At 50.2% G+C, this 11,659-nt stretch overlaps 1 protein-coding gene across 1 annotated transcript; it reads left to right on the forward strand.

Annotated features, from left to right (window-relative positions):
- Window positions 1-838: 838 nt before the first annotated feature.
- Window positions 839-11,010, forward strand: C25H16orf89 (chromosome 25 C16orf89 homolog). The gene is made up of 8 exons (XM_051168103.1): window positions 839-1,034; window positions 2,921-3,070; window positions 5,332-5,482; window positions 6,417-6,534; window positions 7,193-7,328; window positions 8,394-8,498; window positions 10,373-10,453; window positions 10,853-11,010. The coding sequence occupies exons 1-8, from the start codon at window positions 839-841 to the stop codon at window positions 11,008-11,010; spliced, it is 1,095 nt and encodes a 364-aa protein (XP_051024060.1).
- Window positions 11,011-11,659: the final 649 nt, after the last annotated feature.

Here is an 11,659-nt window from a genome sequence, read left to right on the forward strand (position 1 = left end):
GTCACTCTGAGAAAGCTTGTGAGAACAAGTGTGCCTGCCAATGAACCAACTCCAAACGTATTTAACACAAGCAAACCTGTGGGGCATAGCGACATATGCCTTTATCCTAGAACTGGGGAGGCAGAGGCAGGCAGATCTCTGAGTTCAAGGCCAGCCTGGTCTACAGAGTGGATAGCCAGGGCTACATAGTAAGGCCCTGGTGGGGGTGGGGGACAAACTTTGGATTTTTTTAAGCTTCAGTCACCATGGCTTAGATCAGCAGTGGGGAGACACATCAGTCAGTGAAGTGCTTGCTGAACAAGCTTGACCTTCATAAAAAGCCATGCACGATGACACAGCTTATAGTCCCAGCACCAGGAGGTGGAGACAGGAGGACCTGACCTGGGGCTCACTGGTCTATCAGTCTTGACTACATCACAAATCCCAGGCCAATGAGAGGCTCTGCCTCCAAAATCAAGGATGACTCCTATAGAGTGAAACCAGAGGTTGGCCTCTGGCTTCCACAAGCACACACGCACTTGAACATGCACATGCACACACACACACACACACACACATGCACACATGCACCCACACAAACTCACATCCATATACACCCATACACAAAGACAGGGGTAGATTCCTTGCCCCAGGATGGCAACCAGCAAACCCCATATTTTAAAATGTCCTGACTATGCCCATGGCCCTGTGGCTGGCCCCTGAAGCCCTGCCCTGGCATTTGTCTCTAACTCTTCCTAGGGGATAGGGGTGGAGGAAGAGGCGGGAACAAGGTATTTAAAGGATCTAGGAAAGTGCCTGCCACTTCAGGGTGTGACCATCCACCAACAAAAAGCTGTTCATGGCGAAGTTCCGGCTGCTTCTACTCCTGCTGCTGGCCCTGCCACCACAGGCCTCCTCAATGCCGTGGCCAGACACTGCACAGGGCACCATGGCAAGCCTAATCCTGACTGCGCTAGAGAAAGCCACCTTGTTCCTGGAAGACAGGCTGCCCACAATCAACCTAGACGGCGCAGTGGGGTTCCAAGTGCTGGAAGGTGAGCCTCGTCCCCAGGTAGATGCTAGGAAAACCAGTTCCCCCAGGACCTGAGACCTGGGTAAGATGAAAACCCAGGGCTCTTCCTGAGTGTGTGGTTCTCAGCCAGCTCTTATAAAACTTTATAGAATGAGGAAGGACTTAAAAGCAACATGAGAAAGATTTGGAAATGCTATTGTCAGATGGAAAAGATTCCTATGGCAGCCCTTCCTCACAGGCTGTGAGTATGGTGAGTAGAGAGCCGCTTTTAATGGGTCCTTAAAGGAAAGTCACTCCCCTAAGTGTGGCTGCAGAAACCCTCCCCCAGATATTGCCCCAACCTGGCTTCCTCCCCTTCTGCCAAAAGGAAGTTAAAGGTCCTGAGAAAAGTCAAGTGTTTGTTAGCTTTGGGAGGCCTAAGATACGTAAGGAGTGGCCTGGAAACTGGCAAGACACTGGAGACACAATGGTGTGCGTGCACACACGTACACACCTGGGTTGCAGTGAGCAGGGATCAACTGCCCAAAGTGACAAAGATTCATGCCTGGTGTCTGCCTGGATGGGCAGTGGGCATCTCCAGGGAGACTCATATCTCCTCCAGGATGAGACTGAGACAGTCATACACAGCAGGGCCAAGTTCCTCTAGAAATTAAGAAGTATGGGCTGGAGAGATGGCTCAGTGGTTAAGGGCACCGCCTGCTCTTCCAGAGGTCCTGAGTTCAATTCCCAGCAACCACACGGTGGCTGACAACCATCTATAATGTTATCTGATGCCCTCTTCTGCAGATAAAGCACTCATATACAATAAAAAAAAAAAAGAAGTATAAGCCGGGTGTGGTGATGTATGCTTGTAATCCCAGTGCTTGGGTGGCCAAGGCAGGTGGATCATTGTGAATTTGAAGCCAGCCTGGTATATATAGTGAGTTCCAGGACAGCCAGGGTTATCTAAAGAGATCTTGTCTGAATTTAAAAAAAAAAAAAAAAAAAAAAAAAAGACAACACAGAAACAAAAAAGGGAGAAAGAGGAGAGAGACTAAATAATTTACTTTCTTTCTTTCTTTTTTGTTTTTTTGAGACAGGGTTTCTCTGTGTAGCCTTGGCTGTCCTAGACCCACTTTGTAGATCAGTCTGGCCTGGAACTCACAGAGATCCACCTGCCTCTGCCTCCCGAGTGCTGGGATTAAAGGCGCACGCCACCATGCCCGGCTAGTCATAATTTTCTTAGGGCTGGTTTTTCTGTTAGGCATAGCAGGTACAGTGCCAACCCAACCCCATATTTTTAGGGGCCTGTGAAGATATCTTGGTTTTGGTTTTGTTTGTTTTTCAAGTCAGGGTTTTTCTGTGTAGCCCTGGCTGTCCTGAAACTCTCCCCGTAGACCAGGTTGGCATCAAATTCAGAGTCGCCTTCCTCTGCCTCCCAAGTGTTGGGAGTCAAGGTGGGTGCCACCACTACCCAGCAAGATATCTTAAATGGTAAGTGAATAGACACTAGCCCGAAGAACAAATCCATGCCACCACATGCCTCCACCAGTCCACATGCCTCCCTACTTATGTCCCACAGACTGCAGTCTGCCAAACTAATACAAAAATTTTATCAAGTACAACAGAAAATGCCAAGTCTCTACACATTAGCTCATTTAATCCACAAAAAAAAAAAAAAAACAAAACCAAGAAGTAATAACGGATGATGACAAAGGAAAAGAAATTAAGTTGATGAAAAAGCAGAGAGAATCAAGACTTGAACCCAAGTCCAATTCTAGAATCCAAGCTTTTAGCCACACCCACAGTCCAGCTCAGCTTCACAAACGCCTCATTTCCACTCAGGGCCATAAGTATACCCACGGTGTTTTCCCTGCACACGTGCTTGGTCAGATGTTAGAATGAACAGCTTCTGACCTCCCCTTTCAGTGCAACTCCGAGGAGTCCAGGAACAATGGGCTCCCAACCCTTTGCTGCAGCCTCTTGGCTCGCGCGCTGGACGGCTGGCCAACACGCTATCTGCTCTCCTCCAAAGATCCATCTTCTACCTTGAGCAGAGTGACCCCACATACCTAAGAGGTGAGAGCGGGGCGGGCAGCATCCTGGGTGCTCGCTAGAATACCTAGTCAGGGGCATCTCCTGAAGCAAGGCAGGGTCAGGAGAGGCCACACCAGTCATTGGGAAGCCACAGGTGACCCGGTTGCTTCCTGATTTCAATCCGGGTTGCCCATCCTGGAGCAGAGAGGCAGGTCTGCCTCCAGGGCTGGGATGTTGAAAAGACATTCATCACTTTGCACAGAGGACCTTCGCACCCACCCCTCTGTATCTTGTATCAAAGTCCCTCACCTTTTCCCCCTTAAAGATCCTACAGAGGCTTCCAGACTCTAAGCCCAATTTATCTGTTCCTGGTGGGGGATGGGGACATGTGTAACACCAGAGCCTGCTGTGTGACACTCTTCCTGGGGACACATGAATGTCTGTTTACCCCATATAGGGATAAACAAACCAAAATAGTAAGAGTGAACCAGTGAGTCTACCGAGGTTACTCACAGGAGTACAGAGGACTCCAAGACAGCTGCGTCGCTGAAAGCCCGCCCAGCATGGATGATGACTTTTACAAGCTGGAACCGTTCTCAACCTGGTCTAGATCAGGTTCACTTTCTCTGCTAATTAAAGAATTAAAAGGCAGGGAAACTCTGGAACACAACAAGTAGCTGCAAGGAAAAATCTCAGACACCAGAATCAACAGGTTAAGAGTGAGTGGGTGTGCACACAGAAAAGGGACACAGAGAGATGGTCTCTTTGCAAGGCAGGGGGTGATCTCCTGAAAGGCTGGGGGCTTCCTAAGGGTCCTTGATGAGCTAGAATGAGTGTCCTTCCCTTAATTTAAGATTGGTCGATTTAGATGAAAAAAGTGAAGCTGAGAGGCTTTGGGTAAACATATCCTGGTCCAGCCTTGAGCAGCCTGGGCCAATGGGCCAGGAGGGGGGTCCTACGGGCAAGAGAAAAGTTTGTCCCCTTGAACATCCATCTGTGGCCCCTTTCCCTGTCTTCCTGTCAGAACTGCCTGATTTCTGGTCCCTGGGAACCATTGAGCTCACTGAATGACTTGTAGTTGACTCAACAGGTCACATTCTCTTCCAGACACCTTGGATGGTTTCAGCTTCTTTTGCCGCACAGATTGAGCTGTGTGGTGGTGAGACCAGGCCTTACCACTGTGCCAACCTCCTCAGAATCCCCTGGCTGGCCATTGACATCATACGAATTCCACCGTACACCCCTAGCCAGAAGTCTGGGGCTTTGTATCAGCACCTCATACTTCCAGGGGATGCTGTGGTCTAGGCAAAGCCTGTCCATAAATCTGTGCTATTGATTAGGGAAATGTTGCTTCCCTGGGAAGTGAGAGGCTTTGTGCATTTCAGGGTCATAATAGCCTCCCTTTAAATATTTTTAAAAATTATTTATGTGTATAAGTGTTTCACCTGCATATATGTCTGAATACCGCATGCATTCCTAGTGTCCAGGGGGCTGTGTGTGTAGGCAAATACTATACTCTATTGATTATGTTCCGGTTTTGTTGTTTTAGAAAAAAAGCACCAAGGACCAGAGATAAAGCTCAGTTGTAGAGTGCTTGCCTAACACATACAAAGCCCTGCGTTCCCACCCAGCACTGTATAAGCCAGCTGTGGTGGCACATGCCCACAGTCCCAGCACTCACTGAGATGGGTCAGGAGTTCAAGGTCATTTTCAGCTATATAGTGAGTTCGAGGCCAGTCTGGGCTACATGAGACCTGACAGAAAAAGGGTAACTGCTGTGATTCAAACTTTGTGCTCAGTCAGGGAAAGCTCAGGCAGAGCTGCCACCAAAGCTAGAGTCATTTGGGAGGAGGGTCTCAACTCTGAGAAATGCCTCCATAAAATTTGCCTATAGGAGAGTCTGTAGTGTTGGTTTTTTATTTTTTGGTTTTTGGTTTTTTTTTTCTTGGTTGATGATTGTTGTGGGAAGGCACAGCTCACTGTGGGTGGGGTCACTCCTGGGAAAGTGGTCCTGGGTGCTAGAAAGCAGGCTGAGCAAGCATTCCTTCACAGGCTCAGCCTCAGCTCCTGCCTCCAGTGACCTGACCTGCCCTGACTTCCCTCAGTGATGGAAAGTGACCTGAGGGTTTTAAGGTGAAACAAACCCTTTCCTCCCCAAGTTGCTCTCGGTCATGGTGTTTTGTCGCAGCAGAAGAAACTCCAACCATGACTGGGCATGCACTTTCTGGCTGGGAATAACCGGCAGTGTTGTAGCCCTTGGTTCCTGGTCATCCAGCACACTTCCTACCTCTCCTTCACTGCAGAGTTCCAGCCAAGCATTCAGCCTGGGTTTTGGAAGTTGCCCCAGGCCTGGACACGCACCAATGCCTCCCTGGTCTACCGCTGGCTGGAGCCCCTGGACTCATACTCAGAGGAAAGAAGTGATGTGTGCCTCGTGCAACTGCTAGGAACGGGGTGGGTCCCCCATCTCACCAATACCTTAAAACCCCAGTGGGGCCCCCTTGGCCACAACCAGAACTTTAAGCAAATGCAGGTGCATGTGCAGACATGCAGCAGCCATCTCCCATCCTGCTCCACAAAATCCAGAGCTCATCTCCCCTGGACCATAGCATTTGACCTCCTCCCCAGAGTGCCTCTCTCTGAGTCCCTCTGCACACAGGACAAAGCCTTGGTCCCTGAAAATCACTTCAGGGTCCCAAGCACCTCCTACACAGGCTCTGGGTGCTCTTTACAGATTCGGTGGGTTTGGGCAAGCAGTACTGAACATAGTCTTCCTCCCCATTTCTTCCTGAAGTGGATGGGCTTGCACCAAGGCCTAGGGCACTTTAGTGCAGGGGGCAGGGCAACATGGGGGGGGCACTATCTTCTCAGCCTCCTTCAGAGAAGGTGCCAAGCCCCAGGTGACCCACAGAGGGGCTGCACTCTAGATAGTGACCTGTATTGTCACAAAGGGTGTGAGCAAGTGTGTTGAGCCCAGACCATACTCCGCCAAGTTGTTGGGTTTGACAACTTAGGAGACTGATAGGAGAGGTATTTGCAGACGCCATGAAGGAATAGGAAGTCCCACACTGGTTGCTGTCCAAGCTCAAGACAGGTCAGTACTGTGTCCTCTGAGCTAGATCAAGATGAGGACAGAGCCAGCCATGGTGTCATATACCTCTAGTCCCAGCACTCAAAGAGGCTGAGACAGGAGGACCGACCGGGCTACAGAATGAGACCTTGTCTCAAAACAAAGTAAGACCCAGGACACCTGTGTTTTATTTGGCAACCCTGCGCCCAGCCCACAACATTCACCTTAACAATCACGGAGGAAAACACAGAGTGGGCAGACCCCGGGTGGGATGGACAGGGAGCCTTGTCCTCATCAGCCTGGGTTGTCTCCTCCCAGGACAGACAGCAGCCAGCCTTGCAGGCTTTCCGACTTCTGCAGAACCCTTATGACCAAGGCCAGCTGCTCAGGCTACAGCCTGTCCCACCAGCTGCTCTTCTTCCTCTGGGCCAGAATGGTAAGTGCTGAGCAGAGAAAGAAAGCCTGTTCTCAGCTCCCCTTCTCCACCCACAGAGTGGTGTGGTGACCCCGAGGGGCTTCCTGGCCCCCCTTCTCCTCCCACAGCGTGGTATGGTGACCCTGTATGGCTCCCTGGCCCACGCTTTCTAGCAGTACTTGGAGCTGCCTTCTGAGCCCTCAGTAAAGAGGATAAAATTTGCAGAGCACCACCCAGTGTTTGCTCCCATGTCAGGCATTACCTCACTATTGCCCACCAAAGCCAAATCCCCTCCAGTCTAAGCTCTGACACTAGTGTCCAACCTATGAAAGCAACGCAACACAAACCCATAATCCTGCTTGAAACACTACAAAGTGTTCTGAGATTCTTTTGTAAGTCTACCGCGAAGATGAGAGAGCTCAGAATAGCAAAAGCTTGGGCACACATGCAGGCCCTTCCCTTTCCGGAAAAACGCTCTGAGGCTCTTGACAATCTAGTGACCATGCCTGATTGTGCTGACTCCAGGGACCTGCAGAGTGGGGAGTGTGGCTGGGGAAGGAGGAGAGAGCATCCTCCAAACACAGCCCCTGTAAGGCCAGCTCTGAGATGCAGGCCTTCCCTGACTGCACATGTGTCTCCCACATACCTACTTTCTCATCTGCTGCTGTCTGTCCCTCAGCAAGGGTGCACAGAGGGACTGTTCCACCAGAGCCAGCACTACATGGACATTTTCTGTGCCAATATGATGGACCTGAACCGGAGAGCTGAAGCCATCGGCTACACCTACCCCATCCAAGACCTCTTCATGGAAAACAGTGAGCCTGCCCTTCTGCCCTCAGGGTAGAGTAGAGGGGTGTTCACAAAGGGCATGCACAAACATAGTTGGGACTGCTAAGTTAAGCAAGTAAACACAGAGGGCACGGGCCTGGGGAGATAGCTTAGTCAGCGAAGAAGGGCTTGCTTTGCATGCATGAGGGCCTGACTTTGATCCTCAGCACTCCTGTGGGAAAAGCCAGATATGGTGACATACTTGTAATCCTAGAGCAAAGAAGGCAGAGACAAGCAGATCCCTGGGGTTGCTGGGGAGGCAGAGACAGGCAGATCCCCTGGACTTGGTGGCCAGCCAGCTTAAGTAAGGAGTAAGTCACAGGTCCCACCAAGAGACCTTGTCTTGAAAAATAAAGGTGGGGATGTCTAGATGACTCAGGGTGGGTGAAAAAAATCCTGCTCCCCTTTACACCCAAAGACATGAGTTCAGTCCCTGAGATCCACATGGTGGAAGGAAAGAATCAACCTCCACACGTTGTCCTCTGATCTCTATACATGTGCCACGGCACGCAAACATGCCCACACACAACATGAAAATAAAGTACTAAAAAAAAATAAATAAGGTGGACAGCTCCTTAGGGATGATGCCATAGTTAACCTCTGGCCTCCATGTGTACTTGTACACATGTTGCTTATTTGGGACTTAAATGTAACTGACCATCATGTGTCTACTTGTCACAGTGACTGCTCTTTGTCCACCAAGTCTGATCTACTTGGAAAGTTCTGGTCAGACTGATCAACGGGCACAAAGACCCCACTCACACCAAGGTCTTGGAGATAAAGAGAAAGGGATCTCTGAATGTCTGCTTCTTTGGTGGGGTATCCAAACACCCCCCCACCTGACTCCCATTGGCCTGTGATGGCACAGGAAAGGCAGGACTAGGGCCTTGGAGCCTCTGGTGGCCAAGGCAGAACATCCTTCCTGCACCTGTAACCCTAGAGCAGTGCCAGGAGAGACAGGCAGGTCGCTTTAGAACCCCCTTCTGTGGTGGCCCCAGGAACATGGGAGGAGGTGGAAACAGGCATGCAGAGAGACATTGATGTGTTCGCAGTTATGTTCTGTGGCATGGCCGGCTTCTCCGACTTCTACAAGCTGCGTTGGCTGGAAGCCATCCTCAGCTGGCAGAACCCCGAGGTTGGGTGCTTTGGGAAGCCTGGTGAGTTGCCTCAGCTGGGAGCAGTGGTGGTGGGTGGGGTCCCAGTTTCTGGGTCACTCGAGGAAAGGATGCACTGGCACTGAGAACTGATGGTGATTTAGAACAAGCAAGCACACACACAAGGATGTGGATGGGTTTGGCATTCTGAGGGCCCAGTTCAGCGAGCGGGAAGGCAGCCCTGTGGGGCAGCCTGGCCCGCTGCACCTTCCACATTCCCTGAACATCTGTGGATTTTCCAGATGTTATCCAATGCTGGGGAAATTAAAGCAGAAGGAAAGGGGTAGAAACCCCCTCAAGACACCAATAGATATGGTCATGCCAACTTCTGCCAAGAGATGAGAGAGCACCAAACACTGGGAAAGGCTCTTTGATGGGAGCTGTCAGGGAAGACCCCCAGAAGGGGGTACATAGTTAAGAAGCCCCAAATGAGCCTTACCAATTTTGTGGCATGTGACCTCAGGATATCTTTGAGCTAGGTTGATTTACTCTCTGGGACTCATTTTCCCCAGCTGTAAAAAAAATGGGCACAAGCATCACCCACCACCTTCCATGAACCCCTGGCTTGTCCCTGCCATAGGGCAGATTCCCAGGAAATCCCAGAATCTCTATGGAGAAGCCTGGGGTCCTTGAAGCAGCCGCTAAGATGTGGTGATGAGCGAAGACATGGTGATGCTCTAAGAAGTGGCGATGTGTCTCTGTCATCCTAGCCACTGAAGAGGTTGAAGCCAGAGGACCAGAAGTCCAAGGCCTGCTTGGCCTTAGAGTGAGCTTTAGGCTGGCCTGAACAACTCAGTGAGACCCTGCCTCAAAAGAACATTTTAACAAATGAGCCCAGCTTCAAGAAGGCTTAAGGTGTAAAAGCCCTTGCCACCAAATCAATCTGATGACCTGGACCCACATGGGAGAAGAGAACTGACACCCACAAGTTGTCTTCTGACTTCTACACACACACACACACTTAAATGTAATAGTAACTTTATTTTTAATTTATTTTTATGTGTATGAGTGTTTTTTCCACATATATTATGTCTGCGCACCATATGTAAGCAGTGCACACAGAGGCCAGAAGAGGTCTCAGATCCCCTAGGACTGCAGTTACAGACGGTTGTGAGTTGCCGCATTGGACCTGGGACTCAAACTTAGATCCTCTGGGAGAGAAGCCAGGGCTTTTGACTGCTGAGCCATCTCTTCATCACTAATAATCATTTTTAAAAGGGCTAAGTGGGTGGAGTGCAGGCCCACATGTACAAGAACCCAGATTCAATCCTAAGTACCACAAAACTAAATAAATAAAATAAATACTTAAAAGAAGTTTCCAAAAACAGCTTACAGTGGCTTATATCTATAACACAACGCTTGGGGGCTGCAGCAGGGGGACTGCTACAAGTTCAAGGCCAGCCTGGCCTATATAGAGAGTGAGAGAACTGATCTCAAAACAACAATCTGGCATGGTGGTGCACACCCTTAATCCCAGCTCTCAGGAAGCAAAGGCAAGTGGATCTCTGTGAGTTCAAGGTCAGCCTGGTCTATAGAGTGAGTTCCAGGACAGTCAGAGCTACATAGACTCATATCCCAATAAAACAAAAACAATATTATATCCTGTAAACAGGATGCAGAGTCCTAGGCCCAGCACTTAGAGTGAGGGGTCAAGCAGGGCAGACCTTTGCATTTCTTAGGACCCTCTCCGGGGATTCTGATATTAAGGGGTGGGGGGTGGAGTGTGGTGAGGACAAGAGTGACCCTGAGGTGAGCTCTACGGATAGACACAGCAGAAACCTAGAACCACTGAGTCCTTTGAGGGTCAGGAGGGGGAAATATTTATTGAATGAATGCTAAAGTTTACCCTGAGAACTTCATCTTTGGCTCTTCTCCAGCCCCAAAGGGTAAATTTCCGGAAGTTCCACATCAGCAAGGCGTTCTGAGAAGAGTGAGAAGACGGGAAAAACTGTTCACAGGTGACAAATACCCAGAGGGTCACTTACCCTTCACCCAAGCTATTAAGGCTTTCTCTTGTTTAGCGGTGGTGGTCTCCCCCAGAACCAGGGGAAAAAACCAGGGGCCTTGGCATCCTAGATGCGTGCTCTACTACTGAGCTACTCTCACTTCTGTTTTCTCCCTTCTGACACTGTTTGCCTTCAGTGGAAAAAGGCCCAAGCCACTGATGAGCCCTTCTTCTTGTAGGGGCAAAGGAAAAGGTCAGTATCTATGATGGGCAGCTTAGTTCTGTACAGGATGTCAATATGCCTACAGATTGGCTGATGGAGGTGGGGGGGTGGGAACTCGTAAAGCATTTATGATGGAGTGTATTGAACAAAGGGCCAAGTTGGTCCCAGGACTTCTCTTCCTCCCCACAGATGGCTGCTCTTGCCACAACACAGCCACCGCAGTCGCAGCCTTGGGTGGCTTTCTCTACATCCTGGCAGAATACCACCCAGACGACGGAGAGCCACATCCACCCACACAGCCACCAGCAAGCAACTACCAAGACGGTGCTGCCATGCCTGGTGTCTAGCATTGCTTCTTGGGTCCTGGAGTCAGGGGTCACATGCTGATGGGGCATTTGAGGAAAGTGACCCATTACCACATCTCTGTGTTTAAAAGTCTGGAGAAAGCAGGGCCAGGGGAGGCAGGGTTGGAGAGTGGGGTGGACCAGATGTCAGCAGGATACATAAAGCACAGTCCATTGGAACTGAGTCTTCTGTCTTTTGTACATGTGTCAGATTGTCTGTTTGTCCAGACAGGCTCTCGCCATGTATTCCTGGCTGGACTGGAACTCACAAAGACCTGCCTGCTTCTGCCTTCCAAGTGCCTCCAGCTGTGTGTCAGGTGTTGCTGCTTAGTCCAGACTGGGATCAAGAGTCTCCTGCCTCCACTTCCTCAGTACTAGGATCGCAGGTGTGTGCCACCATACCCTGTTGGGAGTTGAGCCTTGTTTTCTCAGGCATAAGGACAATCGTGGATGACTTCAGATCTCTGTGTCTTCCTAACACCGCTAGAGTGGTAATGACATCAGTGTGAGGGCTGGAGTATGTTAGTGAGTGGGGCGCTCACCCAGCACGTATACACCAAGCACTGGTGCACGCCTGCAAGCCCAGCACTCAGGAGTGCAGCAAAACCATCGCAGGTTCAAAGGCATCCTTGGTTCCATAGGGAATTTGAGG

The sequence above is a fragment of the Acomys russatus genome, chromosome 25, assembly GCF_903995435.1.
Source record: "Acomys russatus chromosome 25, mAcoRus1.1, whole genome shotgun sequence".
NCBI classification, from domain to species: domain Eukaryota; kingdom Metazoa; phylum Chordata; class Mammalia; order Rodentia; family Muridae; genus Acomys; species Acomys russatus.

Excerpts from the sequence above, each read along its gene's own strand:
- C25H16orf89 (XM_051168103.1), top strand. The coding sequence starts at position 839 with ATGGCGAAGTTCCGGCTGCTTCTACTCCTGCTGCTGGCCCTGCCACCA. Across the intron at positions 3,071-5,331 it reads TGACCCCACATACCTAAGAG|AGTTCCAGCCAAGCATTCAG; the intron begins GTGAGAGCGGGG and ends CCTTCACTGCAG. Across the intron at positions 8,499-10,372 it reads TGGGTGCTTTGGGAAGCCTG|CCCCAAAGGGTAAATTTCCG; the intron begins GTGAGTTGCCTC and ends GCTCTTCTCCAG.